This window comes from Neolamprologus brichardi, chromosome 10, assembly GCF_056152115.1.
Source record: "Neolamprologus brichardi isolate AB-2024 chromosome 10, ASM5615211v1, whole genome shotgun sequence".
In the NCBI taxonomy this organism is placed as follows: Eukaryota; Metazoa; Chordata; class Actinopteri; order Cichliformes; family Cichlidae; genus Neolamprologus; species Neolamprologus brichardi.
The window spans coordinates 18130985-18149203 of NC_142113.1; the positions used below are offsets into that span (position 1 = coordinate 18130985).

General features: G+C 37.4%; 1 protein-coding gene across 2 annotated transcripts; it reads right to left on the reverse strand.

Moving 5' to 3' along the window:
• Positions 1-1021: 1021 nt before the first annotated feature.
• On the reverse strand, positions 1022-12377 carry ufm1 (ubiquitin-fold modifier 1). 2 transcript variants are annotated; one of them, XM_006800102.3, is made up of 6 exons: positions 12285-12377; positions 12128-12184; positions 7868-7925; positions 6005-6044; positions 4823-4855; positions 1022-2029 (listed from the first exon to the last, which is right to left on the reverse strand). In XM_006800102.3, coding segments are annotated over exons 1-6 (264 nt in total). In that variant the 5' UTR covers positions 12287-12377; the 3' UTR covers positions 1022-1955. The 2 variants fall into 2 exon arrangements, with proteins under 2 accessions (XP_006800165.1, XP_035767633.1); XM_035911740.2 differs by having other exon boundaries at positions 4803-4855.
• Between the last annotated feature and the right edge of the window lie 5842 nt (positions 12378-18219).

Genomic DNA, 18219 nt, shown 5'->3' on the forward strand with positions numbered 1-18219 from the left:
CTATTTTTTCCAGAGTAATAGAACCCACAGGACAAACTATTTTTTTTTTTGTTCTATTGTTTGCTTGCTCGCATTTGATAAATAACCCAGAAAACATATAGAACAAGTTTGTAATAGACTTCTTTTGCCCAAGTACTATACACACAGTGCATCAGTGCCTCTTAAGTTAGGTTTGACTTTGGGGCACAGTTCAGCCTGCAGCTGGCTCGGGACATGGAGCTCAATGAATGTGATTATGAGACTTTTTTTTGCTTCTCAGAAATATTAAACCAGAGCATCCATTCTGTTTAACTGTGAAATTTTAATTTCATGCTTTAAAGAGCACAAATTCAGGTGTGAAATGAGCTGATCTCTTACCTTTTTTTATTTTTTTATTTAAGTTTCATCTTATTCGGTTTAGTCAGCATGCAAAATGATCATGTATTGATCTTGGCCTAAAGACTATTTACCCGTTTAAAAACTACAAAAAAGTTACTCTTTTTTTTCCCCCTTCAGGAACACATGTATGAGAAATATCTGCAGCAATTAAGCAATTTTCAACCACCAACATTGCAACGCTGGGAGATAACATCTGCTGCATTCAGGGCACTCTGCGGTCGACTCCAATTAAAGAAGCAAATTTCTGCTGTGCCCAGCAGTGATTTTGATTAAAACAGAAAAGCAAATCCATTTGCGATGGCCCTCATACTCCTCCCCCCCATCCCAGCCTGCATCCTAACAAATGGTGAGACACAACCGTAAGCTTTCTCTTGTGTATTACACCATGCACACTGCATTATTCACCCCAGCCTATTTTTCTTTACAAAATGTGAATTGTATTTATTTTTGGGGGGTTGAGAAACTGAACCAATTCAGAAACAAATGATGCAGACCTTCTCAAATGAAAATGATTAATGCGGAGAGGATAGTCAGCTGCTTCCTTGCATTATTCAGTTAATAAAGCACATTTCATAAAGGAAAAAACACGGACTGGTCTATTAGTCATGTTGTTTTGGGTGGAAATAATCAAGGAGGCTTGATATTAAGACACAATTTCTGTTTACTTGTTTTTCAAACTGCCACACTGTCAAAAAGAGAAGCCACATGACAAACGACTGCAAACACGTGACATTTATTTCCAAGATGAAAATCCGTGTTACCAGTGGTTGATGAATCTTATTGATAGCTACTCAGACACATCTCGATGCCAATTTTAATCTAAGCTCTTTGGACGCTTGGCTTGTTTTTATCAACACCTGCTTTATCAGTTCATAATCAGGCAGCATTATTCAGTGGAGATTTTCTATATTTATTGTGTGCAGGTGCACAGTGTATGATTTCAAGTGGGGGGATGAGTGCATTTGATGCTCGAATGTAACCTGAGAGAGGGCAGCAAAGAGCCATATGTTTGAACAGATTGATTTAACGGTTTCATGCTTTAATCAGAAGCTGTGTTGGATCGACTCAAAGACAAATCTGGTCCCCAGGACAACTGCAGCATCTGTTTGAAGAACACTGCTCTGACACAAGGTGCCTGATTAGCACAGATAAAGTCACCAGTCGCTTAATGAAGCACTTAACAGCATCCTTTGTAGATATTATTACCAATTCCAGTACGAACAAAAGTAACGCTGCACTGAGCATGTGCTGTTGGTCATATGGATTCTTTATTGTCATTTACAAAGATACAAAAGTCAGCTGACTCAGTTGTTTGCTGATCTTTCCTGGGATGTAGATGCTGTGTTGTGTGAATTCATTACTCTCTTACTCTCTCCTGATGTTACTCCAAACTTTTGAACTTGACACAGGGAACATGCGCACGTCATCAATGTGTTTAAATATACTCTCATGTGAGTCACTGTCAGTGTTGAGCCAGAAAATAAAAATGACACACGCTGAGGTGTTTCCTGGGTCTCGAGCGTTACATGAATCTGCCGTGTGAGTCATTATGCCGATGTCGACGAGGAAAAGCAGCATCAGTCTCCTTGTCCTCCCACTCTGTCTCTTGGAATGAGGCGAAGCTCTGAGCCGTGCTTCAGAAACACATTCCCTGCAACACAAGGCAGAGCACTATATAAAGATCATGGTTCATAATCAGCTTGCTTTAATAAGGGGTTTTATTGTCACCAAAGCTGCCAACAACATGTCAACTCACCAGCTGGGAGAAAAACGTGACAAAAAAGCATGCAATCTCTGACTCAAAGTCTTGGATTCGATTACAACTTGCACACAGATTCAGTCTTCACACAGACGCTTTGAGCTGGAACGATCTCTAAACTGACAGATGAAAAAAATCCTAGTGCCTAATTTTCAGCTCTTCAGTCAGCCTACATAAACCATGCATGCATTTTAAGCAGTTCTTATTGGCATATGTGCACCTTTGCTATTTTCCAAAAGAAGTGTAATTTTAACCTTGTTGGGAAAAAAAAAGAACTTGACAGATTGATTTCCACCATCTCAGTCCTGTAAACAGGAGGTGGAGTGGCTGCAGTGGGTGAAAAAAAGCCAATCTGACAGAGGTTTCTGAACTGCTGCTATTCTTGGCAGCACAGCGCATGAGTGTAACTCGGATAAAAAGCTGAATGCCCACCAATGTCCTTCCTCAGCAGAAGAGACCCAATGCATAAGGAGAAGTAGGCCAAACTTCTACAGTTCTGATCACATTCAACCTATAATATAAATGTGACAAGATCTCCGAGTATGACCAGTGGCGATGAAGTCCTGCAATTCTTTGTAAAGAGACTGGCTGAATGATTAGTAAGATTTTCAATACTTGCTTATCAAGGTAGCACTGTGACATCTCTGCCCTCCCAAATTCACATCTAACTTGTAAGATCCAAAACCAACCAACACTATTTTATCCCCTTTTTTTAAGTAAATCAAAGACAACCTCATTAAAAACACATTTCAGCTACCAAACAAATGGAAGATTGTTCAGGTGGCTGCAGTAGACTCAGATCGGTTAAACAGAGAACATTAATATCAGGCTGCTCTCTCTTTTGCCTTCAGAGCTGTCTTAATTCTTCCAAGTCATAGATTTAACAAGGTGCATAAAACATTCCTTAGAAAATTTTGGTCCACCTTGACATGATACTATCAGACAATTGTTGCAGATTGGTCGGTTCATAACTCTCCCATTCCATCACATCCCAAATATACTCTATTGGATTTAGATTTGGTGACTGATGAGGCCATTTAAGAACAGTCTACTCATTCGAATGTTCAAGAAACCAGCTGAGAGGATTGGAGCTTTGACATGACGTGTTATCCTGCTGGAAGCAGCCATCAGAAGAACAATACACTGTGCTCATAAAGAGATGAACATGATCAGCAATGCTCAATAAGCAATGCTCAGTTGATACTAATAGCTCCAAAGTGTCCCAGGAAAATATCTCCCCACCAACACCAGCTTGAACCACTGAAAATATGCAGTGTGGATCCATACTTTCATATTTATGATACATTCTTACCCGGCCATCCGAATACTGCAGCAGAAATCAAGACTCACACCAGGCAATGCTTTTCTACATACCTTGGTTGTAACAAACCTTTACTTGAGATACTGTCGACTTCTTATCTGCTCAAAGCAGTCTGGCCATTCTCCTCTGACCTCCGGCATCAACAAAGCATTTTCACCCACACGTGAAATATCAAGTGATACTCAAAGCATTTCTTCTCCCTTTCAGACCATTCTCAGTAATCCCTAGGCTGTGTAGGAAAATCTCAGTAATCAGCAGTTCCTGAAATACTCAGATCAGCCCCTTCTGGGACCAACAACCATGTCCCAAAGTCACCTAAATCACTTTTCTTTTCCTGTTCTGATGTTTGCTCAGCAGTTTGTCTTTATCATGTCCACATCCATATAAGCACTGAGCTGCTGCCATGTAATTGGTTGATCAGAGATTTGCATTATTGGACAGATAAACAGTTAAACCTAACAAAGTGTCTGTTGGATGTATATTTGATGATGCTGTAGCTAATAAAGTTAAACACTTAATGTGCTCTATATGCAACTATTGTACTCATATTCTAAGGTAGCACAGATTTGTGATGGGACTCTCATTGTCATGTTAGATTCAGGTGTGTTTCTGCTTTTTATCTTTAGAGATGTTATAATTAAACATGGTCACTGTGTGACCTCACCAATGATGCAAAATGTTCAGGGATTTTAAAAAAAAGTGAGTTAAGTGTCCCTGTTTTGACAAATATCCATTTTTTCTCTTAAAAGCTCTTTCTATACAAATATTTCCAAAATTAAATAATTAATTATAAAGGAAAATTAAACCAAAATGTTAAAACAGGCTTAAATGACCCAAATTTAATTAGAAATGACTGATCGTAGATCAAGTTGTAATGTTACCTCCAGTAAGAATTACCTTGTATTTTCTTGCTCTCTTTGTGGAACCACGCACAGTGACATCCCATTGAGTATTAGCAGAAATACTGGTGGTGACCAGTGGTAGCCCCCAGGCTCCCAGTAGATGCACCTATGGTTTCAATTTCAAAATCCTATCTTGCCTTGTTCTCAAGTTATTGCATTTGCAAGGTCTTCAGAAAACGACCGCTGACCTTCAGGCCAATGTCACTGAGATTTGAACATGTCCGAGATATAAAGCCTAATGATTCATACTTTGTTCAAGGACTGTATTAATTGCTTAGGCTATTTATGATTTGACAAAAGCAGTCTGACAAGTGTCAACAAGCTTAAAAGAAAGCCCAGAGGTCATTTGCATATTAATACAACAGATGGAGAACATGTGACCTTAAATCACCTTGAGGATCAAAGTATTTCTAATACTTAAAAAAAGAAAAGAAAAACATACATAAGAACATATGAAATCACCTGCAGTCTGAGCCGGGTTGATTCCTATTCCATCTGCAAAGCAAACATTAAAATGAGAATGTAAACAGAAAATGCAGAAAATACAAGAAAAAAACTGTTATCCAAAAGACAAGCAAAGAAATAAGAAATAAAATGTATTCAATAACTGGTTCATTTGTAATAACAGTTCACTCAGCAGCAAAACTGACAGCAAAGGTCTGGAACAATGACAGACGAGCCATTTTTCTTTTGATAAATTTAAAACTTATCTTTGAACGTATCATCACTTCAGTCATTTTAACACAAACCTTATCTTTATGTTATCTGTCAACACAATATGTCCCCAAGAAAGTAATCTTTCTGTGATTATTACTTGCTGCGCACCTGCACACAATAATTATTATTATTGTGACAATTTAAAGGGCCCAAAGCGTGCCAAGAAATTATGCCCCACACCATCACCACCACTAGCCTGAACCTTTGATATGAGGCAGGAAGCTTCAGTAATGGTCATACCAACCCCTGACTGCATCAATTTAACATTGCAGCAGAAATCCAAAATCGTAAGATCAGGTGTCATTCGTCCGTACAATTTTGTTGAGCTTGTGTGAACTGCTCAGCTTTTTTTTTCACAGCTGATAGGAGTAACACCCAGTGTAGTCTTCTGCTCCTCTTAAGGATCAACTTGTCACGCTTTCAGAGATGCTCTTCTGCACATCTTGGTTCTAACAAGAGATTATTTGAGTTATTTTTGGTTTCCTATCAGCTAGTGGAAATCTGCCCATTTTCCTTTGGCATTTTCAACCAGAGACACCCCGCACCCAAATTCTGATCCTTATTTTGAACTTTAGCAGGTCCAGTCTTGACCATGACCACATATCTAAATGTATGTTTGATGAGATATTCCCATTACGCTATGTTTGCTTGCTTTTGGTGATCAATATATCATTATATGTGACTTGACAGTACTTCAAGCATCAGCTTATTTCCAGACTCGCTCTGTAGTTCAAAGATCACAGCAAGCACGCCTTCACTTTGATGCATCTTCCACACATCCTTCCAGCTTTTTGTTGACTTCAAACCTGCCTGTCAAAACACTTGGCTTGTAAAAGCACGAGACTCTCTGTAACCATAAAATGGTTCCTAATAACTCGAGTTCACTTGGAACATCAAATAAATAAATAAATAATTCTGTGTACTCACCATTTGTTATTATTGCACTGGTTGCTGACGGCACTTTAAACTGGAAGAGAAATTGAAGCAGATACCAATGTTAACATTAAAAGTGCATTTCTCAACAGAAGTTACCATTTGACATTTCAGCAGCACTAATCCATTCTAGTTAAATAATCAGGGACATGTTGCTCCCATATTTCACTTGGCCTGAAGACAAAGTGTGAAACTAAAACTACCATGAAAGACAGCTTCATCTACTGAATCAGCGCGCTGCCGTTCTCTGACCTTATTGGGTAACAGTTTCAAAATAGAAGCGAGAGCTACTACATGATGTCTTCACTACCATAGTGAGTAAAACAAGCAAAAACAAAAAACTCTTTTGTTTTTGTCCTTTGTCTCCCGACTTTCACGCTTATCAGACACACAAATGTTTTGCGGTTTCACACAAAAATGCACCTGAGCACACACAAACACGCACACATTCAAATAAACACTTTAGAGAGGGCCTGTGGGAAAGATAGCCACGCTTGAATTTCTGGAAGAAAATCACTGAGCACGGTTACAATACATGTCCTACTTCAGTGTTCGGCAGAAGAGGATATGGGCTGGTGGGGATTTGCTGCAAACGGGTGGAGGAAGCAGTCTGTCTCCAGGGAGATAAGGTTAGCAAAGTGCTGCTCACCAAACTACTGGCTTGTGTAGCACAAGCAGCACACATGAAACAGTTTGATCAGAGACAAATGGGCGGTGATGAGCTTTGTTTTTGTGGCAGAAAGAAAAAAAAAAAAAAAACTCCTAAAGGATTAAATATAGCATATAAATGAGTTCAAACCACCCGCCTGGTTGGCTGGTTTATGATAAAATATTTAACATTATATCTTAAAGAAAATACAATCATTTTATTCTGCCAGTTGAACCATAATAAAGAAAATGTAAAATATAAAGCTACTAACACAAAAGCAAAATCTGTGTTGATTAATAAATAAATGAAAGTGAACTTACTACAAAATATCAGCAGTATAATTCCACTCATTCCTTCAAATTCAATTTTATTCATATAAAATTGAGCGCTTGAAAAAAGTTTCTTCCTACTTTTATTCACTCTTAGCAGAAATGTACAATTTGTAGTCGAAGTAGAATACACAGTCCTTGATGAGTAAGAGCAACAAGGCAGCAATATGAAGCCACTCAAGGAAACTACTCCCATGGTTAAGTAATTCAAAGGCTAACATTTGTGGGAAAACAATGGTGAAATCTCTGTAGTTCTACTTAACCATAACTGTATTCTCCTCACAGTAAATTAACTTCTAGCAGCACGTATGTTCATTGCATGCAAATTTGGGGATCACAATGTGAAAATTACGTTTCATTAGTTTCCTGGTTTGTAACAGAATGAGATTAATACCCTGTCAACACACTGAAAAGGAGCACATCTGCAGCCGCAGCTTTACTCATTCATTAGGATGATTTAAGCCGCAGTACTGCTGCGTGTTTATGCACAGAAAAGGGAAGAAAATACACTTCAAAGGCTAAAGAGAGGCTTTCGGTGACAGCAGACGGCTCTATTGATTAAAATATAAGTGAACCCGTTGTGTCAGACTGAAAAACGTGGCTGAAAAACACATCCAGTCTCTGAAACACTTACTGCAACAAGACTTCATTTTAGTCTATTAAAAGGTACAATTGTTTATACTAGAATTTTGTAACTATAAATAGATAAATGTTGCAAGGGTATGTCACAATCAAAACCATCAAATATAAAACTGTTTGTAAATTAGCTGACATATATTTTCACATGTACCATAGATCTGTATTAAGCTGAACAGCATTACTGTGCAATGCAATTATTCCACCGTAGTCTTGCACAAAGAACAAGGAGAAACAGCTTACCTCCTCAGCTGCAAACTTCAAAACCGCTGTGAATGGTGTGCTCTCTGGGACACTTAGTCTGCAACAGACATATTAAAAGGGATTTTAAAAATGCTCTAAAATAACATTTTTATTTTATAAAATGCCTACTATTTTACAGTCTTGCGAAGAAGAAGGTTTACACAGATCTATGTAGTCTAGTGAAGAACTAACTACATCCTTACTGCTAGCATAGGAATTAAGAGGGTAAAGAGCAACCAGGTGCAACAAATCAAAACTTATCAAATGTGAGCAGCTCTATAAAAGCACAAGGTGTGTGCTACCACAATCTTCCCAGGAGTGGACATCCCCACAAACTCAGACCATGCAAAAATATAAGAGCAACATCTGAGACTCTACAGGCCTAAACTAACATGTTAAATGTTAACATTACTGACAATATGGTGGGAAAAATACAAAACAAGTACACAAAAAGTAACCAACTTGTGTTGCCAGGACAAAGGCTCTTCTCTCTAGAAAGAACATGGCAGCGAAGGTTTGCAAAGTTGTATCTAAACAAACACCAAACCTTCTGGAACAATGTCCTTTAGTTAAGACCAAAGTGGAGATGTTGCCCATAATGCACAGCACCACGTTAGGCAAAAACCAAATACAGCATTTCAGCACAAACACCTCATACCAACTGTGAGTACAGAGGTGGTTTACAGACACTGGACCTGGACACCTTGCAGTCATTGAACCAACCGTATTTTGTATACAAAAATATTCTAGAGTCAATTGTGAGGCCAACTGTCTGACATCTAAAGCTCGGCTCAACTTGGGTCATGCATCAGGAGAATGATCCCAAGAACAGCAGCAAATCTACAACACAAAGGCTAAAAAGAAAAGAATACATGAGTTGCAATGGCCCAGTTAAAGTTCACACCTCAACATACTGGCCAGGGCTGGTCCTTAAGAGTGCATAAAGAGTTAGACACACAACACTGTCAGATGGATGCTTCTCAAATGAATTCTGCAGAGCAGTGCTCAGTGGGGAGCAGAGATCTCCCAAGGGCAACCCAAAAACCACCAGACTCTTTAAACAGATGTGAGAGGTTTTTTTTAAATAGATAAAAATGTAAAAAAAAAAAATCAAGGCCAGAAATGCAATTGCCAAGTAAGGTAATGCAGTGGAGGTGAGCTCTAGAAGGTGAAAATCAATGGATGTAGTCAGCATTGCAGTATAAAGAGAAAGAAGCTAAGCTTAAGCTGAATCTTCAGCCTATTTGTGAGAATGAAAACCAGGGAGATTATAAAGATGACCTCAGTGTGTTAACTGAGAGCCAGTGGTAACCTTTTTTTGAATGTCTGACAGGGCTAATGCGATACCTCATTATCATCACCATCCCTCTGCTCGAGCCATAACATTATTAGCTCCAGCAAGGTTTTCTCTGACCTCATTAAAGAAAAGACGCTCTGTCAACAGGTTAAAGTAACAACAGTCTCCAGTATTTTACATCTAATTATTTGAACCTACTCATTTGAACCTTTGTTGGAAATTATGACCATGCATTATGTGACAAAAATACCATGAAAACAAAACACTCTGCAACTGCATCTTGTTTAAACCTCAATTCTACAAAGGGCACATCTCTTAAAAACCTTGTGTAAAACCTTAAATTAAGACATTTGGGATTTTTTTTATTCTTAGCCTCACTATTTGTATATTTTTTCACTAAACTGACCATCAAAGAAAATTCAACTTATATATTAATCAACTTTTTGCAGCTTAATAGTAGGGTTTAGCTGGGTTTCCAAGCAGAATGGACAATCTTTAATTTATATAATTTCTAATCTTGCTTTCAAACTTTGCTTTGTAATAATATAGTTAAAATATAGGGATGTCATTTGGTGCTGCTTAAAAAATGATTGTCATAGAACATGATTTTAAGATTTAAGATGTTTTGATTGTATATGTTTTTAAGAAGTTAGCACACATTGTTTTGCTACTAATGTCAAATTAGTCCATAAAAGGTCAACAAAAGCTCAACAATTTAAGTGCTTTGAGACAATGTGATAGCAGGAATGTTATGCCCATATAGACAAAACCAGATGACATAATCTAGTATGTAAAAAACAAAGTGATTATACCTTTTGTTAATCTAAAAGGGAGAAAACAGTGAGACATCATTTATGTAAGGTGGCACACACTGCTTAAATTAACTACACGTGGACCAATCATGGCTTACATTTTAGTTACTTTTAGTTTTAGTTAAATAAAAAAAATGTAAAAAGTTTTATTCATGTAGAAAAAAATGGTTTTATTTAGGGGTTAAAGTGAGATTCGGCAGGGGGAGTGCAGCATGGGGATTAAGAATGACTTAGAATTAAGTCACATAATGATTTGTTTGTGAGCTCCAGTAGATTTTTCTTTGTGTATACACTTTGATCAAATGACCTGTGCTGCTACTCTATGTTCTGCTCTAGTTATATGGCTGATTGCTAACTCCTAGACACAAAGCTAATAGGTAGGTAAAATCCAGCAAGTGAATCCCCTTAAATATGAATTGATGTTTGCTACCCTTGATGTAACCTAGTAACAGTACTCAGGAAGCAACCAGCCCAACACATTGCATCATTCTAAATTCTATCTCAATATTGCAAACTAATCAGTTTACCCTGCACTAAACTGCCTGGTATTTTATGCAACCTTTGAATAACATAAATTTAATACACGTTTTAAGTTTTGCAAGCCATTTCATAAAAGCATTGATTCAGCAAAACATTATTTATATCTCCAATATCTCATTTCAAACATTATTAGAAATAAATTAGAACATTACATGAAAGATTTAAATTTCCAGTCTATAAAATTTCCCCTGCTAAGCAGTGCTTACCTTTAAAAATAAAATGATCTAATGATCTAATTTAAAAATGATCTAATTACTCATTAGATCAAGGTGCTACAAAGCTATTCAGATCCACTTTATTCCCTTGTTTCATTCATGGGAATACATTCATAATAAGCTATTTAATAATCTATTTAAATAAGACCTGAACAAGATTTTTTCTGGTCGTTTAGTGTTCATTCTACCACTTTATATTGCACTAAAAAAAAACCCAAAACAAACAAAGATAAAACAAATCAGCTGCAGAAATGGCAAAAATTGATTCAACTATGATTTCTGCATAAAATCCTTGAAGGATTTCAGGTAATTTGTCAGAAACCTGAAGTTCAACCAGAAATGCAAATGGATCTGTTTAATATGCCAAAGTATTGCTCAAACAGAAGAACCAGAGTATTAGAAAAGATATTGAAAACCTAGATTTGAATACTTTGTTCAAGAATACCACTTAAAATTTTAAACTCTCTATCAAAAGCTATTGAATATTCAACAATATCATCAAAATTATGAAACTTATACTAATAATACTTTAAAAAAATAGATTCACTAAACCTACTTTTTCTAGATTAAAAAAAAGACTTTGTCATACTCTGAATTAGCATTCTAAGCAGAGTATTTTTTTTAAACATGCCTGTGCTTGACTATGACAAAGACTTGGATTATTAAAAGCACACTGTGCAAAGTCAAACACCACAACCATAACAGTCTGTCTGAGGGCTTAATGTTGAAGGGTCTGCTTTACATTTACCCTTGGCTGCTATGATTCCTGTTTCTGCTCGTCCTGTCCATGTTCTGATGTCTTTTTATCCTGCATATAGCAGGGACACCAATGCCATTTTAAAATGTGGGGCCCCAAACAGCCAACTTTTATTCAGTTTGTATTAAATCAGATCTTTTTTAAAACTATAGACTCATTGTAAATACTGGAAAACCAGAAACTTTTCTGTCATTTAATCATTTACCTATTACTTAACTACTTTGATGTAGTACGAATGGCGGTCATTAATAGGAAAAGCTGTAAAACTTATAGAAATACAGTTAAAAGTTTAAAATTTAATAATATTTTTGACTCTGGCTCACATATATTATACAAATTACTTTAATGAGTGCCATTTCCATTGATCACGACGTAAAGATGGTCAGGTTAATTCATAACAGACCTCATAAAATGCTGTGAAGCCACACTACAGAAAACGGAAGCCGACTGTGATTACAGTGTCAGCATCGGCACTAGCAGATGTTCACTCATTGCCCACGTGTTATATTGCTTAATAAAAAACTACAAACACAAAATCTCAGCAGTAGCCGTGAAATGCTAACTAAACGTTAAATAAAGTCGAAAATGTAGCTGGCTGATATATTAAAGCGGTGACTGCTGAGCTGTCAGTGTACTCACACTTTGTATGGTAGCCGGGGGTCCGACGTCAGGGTGATTTTAAACGTTACTTTAGACCTAATGAAGAACACACCATTACAGTTGTTAACAGATGGATACGCGTGAATGCATGTAAAATATGTCCATGTCAAAATTTCACGAAAGTCCAAAAACTCACATCTTTATGGGCGAGGCGACTCCGCTTGATATCTGTTTATACAAACCCGGAAGTCAGAAGGACCCTCACGTACACGTCATCCATCTGGTGCCAAGTTTGAGAAGTAAATGTACCTATTTTAAAGTTTAATAGTTAGCTAAGATTTTTTTTCATAAATGACTAATTTTTTTCAGTTAAATTGCGTATTATTATTAAAACATAATCCATTTTATGTCCTATTAACGGACAGGCATTCATAGCAAATAGCTAACCTTTACCGTAAAGGCTATAAACAAGACGCAGTTACTTCTGTGAGGCGCACTGACATCTTTCAGCACTGTTATTCAACTCAATCCAGGTTCTTGACGTTAAACAAACATAACCCTCATTCAGATTGGAAATTTTCTACTTGACATGATGTTATTTGGAAGAATTTAAGAATTTAAAAAAAATTATTAAATCCAGATTTCCTTCACGTTTGTTTTAATGGCAGCCAGTACTAGAACCTACAGGTAGCTCAGTGTTCTGACTTGTACTGTGTATCTATATTGCAGTATGTTGTATATTTTCAGTCACTGTAAAACAGGGTGATGAGACACCAGCCTAAGCCCAACCTGGACACAGATAAATCGACACCAACCACCAGGAACATCCCAGTGGTGCTTCTTTTTGTGAAAATAGATAGGGGGAGATATAGTAGATAGAGAGTTAATCAATAGACCTTTAATTTTAATTAGTTTGTTGCATGTATATAATTTAACATTTACAGATATCTGAGGTTTGTCATACTCTGTACACCTTCCCACTGTGCTTTGGGGATTTTCTCCCCCTAATTTTAACAATTGATATAGCTTTGGTGGATTAAAAAAAAGCTTTCCAAACTATGAACAGTCTGTACCAGTTAGAAAGACCGTCTCCCACAGAAAACACTGTTGCTCAATTGTTTCATATGTAGTCCTGCCCTTTCTTCTGTTACTTATCTGCACCACTGTCATAATGCCTGCCTAGTGGTTGGTTTGGCAGAGCCTCAAACAAAGAAAACGGCTTCATGTCCCGATGCAGCCAGCTGCCAGAAAGCCAGAGCTGCTTCCACTAAATCTGTCTCTAAAGTGTAAAAGCTATGAGCAAAGCAGAGGAACTGTTTGGCTGTAAGAGTGAATCTAAGAATCTTCATGCATTCCAGCAGAACCTCTGGATTGCTTTTATTTTTGATGAAAATGTCCCCACTACAATGGCAAAATCTCAATATATGTTTTGTGTTAGAACCACTAACACAATGTATGGTAAATGTGGCTTACACCTTATTTCCTACTTCTTTTTGTGAGATTAAAATACAGCCCGATAATACTTTTGAATTTTATTCCCAATAATATAACAGTTTCTATTGTCAAATAACATAACATAACATAAAATAGTAGCACATAGCACTTTAAGACTAATGTAAACCAGCCTTCATCTTAAGTCACTTTCCGACCTGTTGCTCTGAATTAGTAAAGTTCCTAATGAGTCTAACAAAATAAATCCACATTCACATCCAAAGTGAAGGCAAAGACTACAATTACAGCTGATTTGACATGCAAAATATGCTAAAAGAAAGGTAGAAGTGACTTAACGTGTCTTCAGTGTGGTTAAAGCAAAAGGTGGTTGTTAGCAGTAAATAACCTTTTCTTTTCCTTTCCTTTCCTTTCCTTTCCTTTCCTTTTCTTTCCTTTCCTTTCCTTTCCTTTCCTTTCTTTTCTTTTCTTTTCTTTTCTTTTCTTTTCGTTTCTTTCCTTTCCTTTCCTTTCCTTTCCTTTCCTTTCCTTTCCTTTCCTTTCCTTTCTTTTCTTTTCTTTTCTTTCCTTTCCTTTCCTTTCCTTTCCTTTTCTTTCCTTTCCTTTCCTTTCCTTTCCTTTCCTTTCCTTTCCTTTCCTTTCCTTTTCTTTCCTTTCCTTTCCTTTCCTTTCTTTTCTTTTCTTTTCTTTTCTTTTCTTGGCCTCTTTCCTGGCACTACTGGTACAGTAGTAAGAAAAAGTAGGTGATACACTGTAAGCAGTGAAATGACATCCAGCAAAAAAGATGGTAACAGACTCGATGACTCAGAGTTCCAGTGCAGACACTCAGGCAAACACCTCTGGGATTCAGTAACGAGATTTTCACAGGAAAATGTAGGGAAAAATAGAACTTTACTAAAAAGAAAAAACCTTACAAAGGATTAAAACTTTCATAGTAATGTATCGTGGAATATAGAGGAATGTGGCGTGTGAGGAAATGAGAAACAACACAAGGATACCCGAAAAGGAAAACCCCACATAAAGCACGAGTTGCCAAAATAGCTTCAGAGCTCCTTGGCATTGATTTTTACAAGTCTATGCTGGAGGGAAAAACACAATTGTTCCAAATGATCATCCTTAACTTGGTGTTTTAATAATGGCGGTGCAGAGCTGTGCCTAGTATGTTAATCTTCCATCTCCCATAGGCTTGTAAATTGGTTGAGATCCAGTGACTGTGAAGAACACAGACTATAATTCTGTGTTTTTCAAACAATTCAGTGACCTCTTGTGATGGTGGCATTGTCATTGTGGAAGAGACCACTACTATCAGGACTGAAGTATGTCATCATAGGATAGAAATGGACACTCAGAACAACTCTGTATTGCAGTGAACCTTCCCTCAATGAGGCCAAAGATGATTATACAATAAGAGCAAAATGGCACTCAGAGCATGCTGGTCACTTAATTCGTCCCACTGTGTGGATCAAAGGTTCAAGTTATTTTGCAGAATCTTTTGTGCAGGACATTTGTACTGATGACGTATAATTAATATACACTGAATGCAGTTTTCAGTAATTGACAGCCCCCCCAAAAAAGAGACAGAGACTTAATTCAGCATATTCGGGGCAGTTTTAATGAACTAGTCACATTGAAGTTCCTGTCTTGAGCTCATTCTCTTTGATCATAAATAGAAATGTATAATGAATGAGTTCCATACAGAAAGACACATTTCATGGAGTGCCTCTGTCAATGTGGCAAAGAGGAAATATTTGCTTTGAAGAACATGACAGTTGCCCATCATCTTCTTCTTGCAGAAAGTCTGAGGGTGTGTTCAAAATGCATAACCCAGCAATAGGAGTCAGTGCATTGTGTAGCTTCCACTGAAAGAGCATAAAAAAGGCAAATCTCATGGACAGAGGGAGAAAATTCCAGCATTACCAGCAGAAATATAACAGTTATCTATATGAATACTCCTCCTTATGCGTGTAAACATATGCCCAAATGTATGTGCCTAATGCACATTCCTGTATGCATGCAGCAGATATTAGTTTAGTTCCAAAAGGTCACTGCTTAATAGTTTGTATAAATTTTCATTGGATTGGCAGAAATATTGACATAATTGGACGTCCCCAGGAAAAGGGCATAGACATCACGGTGAAATAAAGCAACATGAGTAATGGTAATGCAGCGTGTAAATGAAATAGTGTCTATAGTTGCTGCTGAAGAACTCTGGCTCACACAGCTATCTATTTATATATAGGAAATTCTGCTGCGCACAGTACTCTGCAACACCCACTAAGTAATGCTCCAAAGTGTGTGATTGTTGTGTGCTATGCCTGTTTCAGCAGTGTTATGCTTTTCTGTGTTGTATTTCTACTCGCTGCACAAGGCCAGTGCAGAAGCTAAACACAAAACATCAGATATTTTGATCTGATCAGAAATGCTTTATGCTTTATTTTATTATTCTTTTTACCTCACTCACTGTTGATTTTACCAGAAAAACTGGAGACTTATCTTTTATCTGTTTTTTGTATTAATTTTTTTTAAATGAACAAAGCCTAGGCTGAGCATGACAAAGGGTCATCAGTTCAGGAGGGTAACACATCGGCTAAGATTTGCATTGCACAAATATCTAAAACTAATAGAAAGAAAACAAAGGCAGTCCAAATAGGATAAAAAAGTAATACAATTCTCATTTCCTGTTAATCACTGACAGGATCAGTGGGTCTTGGCAAAAAACAAACAAACACCTAAACTCATTCTAGGTTATTGAAATAAACACAAAATACCCCAGCTTCAAACATGAAGAACTCTTAGATGATTCACTTCACCCCACCCCTCTTTCATTCTGCCTGTGTGGCACTTCTTCTCTGCAGGCACTGGAGAGGCGGTGTGGTTTTTTTCCTGTAAGGCAACACTGGCAACACCTGAGCCCAGTGTTCCAGTGCTCTACGAAAGACATTAGTTGTTTGTTTCGGTTCCTGAATGACATCACATACACCACTCATGCACCAATTTACACGACTGATCTGACTGTGCACATTGTGGTTATGTAAGCTTTTTCTTTGATTTAAAATAGGGAGTGCTTTAATTGGGATTTATGTGCATCTCCCTTTTTGTCATGGCTGTGCAGCTTGATTCATAGGTTCATTGTATTTCTGCTTTGTATTAGGTAACCATTAGTTGCTCACTGTGTGTCATTTGCAGCAGAGTTTAATCATGTTAGTATCTCAGTGGGATATTGGAAAGTCAAAGAAATGAATACAGATATAAATCTAAATTAAAAACATTTATGCCCATGTAACTTTTAAGAAGCGCTTGTTGCAGAAGACATGGCTCCAGTCTCAACAGTTTAAGCACAGTAGATCTAAACTTTAAGGACACTGAAAGCTTCCTCTCTGGTCCTAATGCTGTTCAACATATTTGAAGTGTGTCCATGAATAATTTTCAGTGTTAAAAAAATAAAATTTTGCACAGATGTTAGCTAAAAGAATTTAGCCCATATTATTATTCTGATATTCTGAAAGGCTTCCTGAAGTTTACTTCATCTCCTCACAGTTGTCTCAATGTCAGTGTTCTCTTCCCCCTGCATTCTTCATGCATTTGTATTAGCTGCTTGACTTTGCACTAAAACATTTATCCTCTGATAACATCCTGCCTAAGAACACCTTTTTATGCCAGGATGGAAAATTCATGATCATTTTCGGCGCGGTTACATGGTCACACGTTCGATAAGATTGCCCCTCACGCGAAAAGCAATAATGAATAATTATATGTGACAGCTACGGCGACTATACCTCAGGAGACAGCCCCAATGTCATTCTTTTAATGTTTACTTACTTTGCATAATCCCCAGCATACTGAGTGGTAATTAAATTTGAGCTGGGGAATAATTTGCCTGTGCTGTGTTAACATGGGAGCGAGCAAAGCACCAAAGCTGCTTTCATGATATATATTCGGATGTTTCTCAAGAGAACACTGTACAGTAACATACATGACAACCTGTTTGTATAGAGTGCAGAACACTGATGTGCCACCCTGCCCCAGCCTCTAACCACTATTAATGTTATTGATAGATCTATTTAACCTTGCTGTCGTAAATGCATTCCCCAGATCCTTTTTAGGAGATAAGACATTATCCTGGTGGTGCAAACAAAATGAATCACTGATGCAAGTGAGTGGCCAAATGTATATCATAAAACATAACTCTCTACCTCTTTCCCCCTCTCTCTCTCACACACACACACATATGCACACAATTACCAAAACCTAATAATGCATAACAGAATAATTTAGTTGCCTGCATGTGCTGTGGATTTAGACGGTGGAAAGCAGCTGATGGGAGAAAAAAAAAAGATGTTTTTCAGATTTTGTTTGAAAATATCAGTTTATATTAGTGATGTAATATATTCCCCTAACTGGTTGACAGTCCAATCTTTAAAAAAAAAATGTAATCCAACTTCTATGCATGACCCCCACTTCTCATGCAAAGTGCATGCAGTTAACAGCATATCATCACTACTGACAGACGGGTGTTAAGGTAGCAGGCCAGTAAATGCGTGTCAAAGTGATGTTGAGATGAGAGCGCAGCAAAGAGCGACAGCCAGGAGCAGACAAGCTTCCGTTTTAATTACACGCTCCATTCACAATGAATCAGATGTTACTAGGCGGCACTCCAGTGTGGAAAGGATGTGTGAATACTT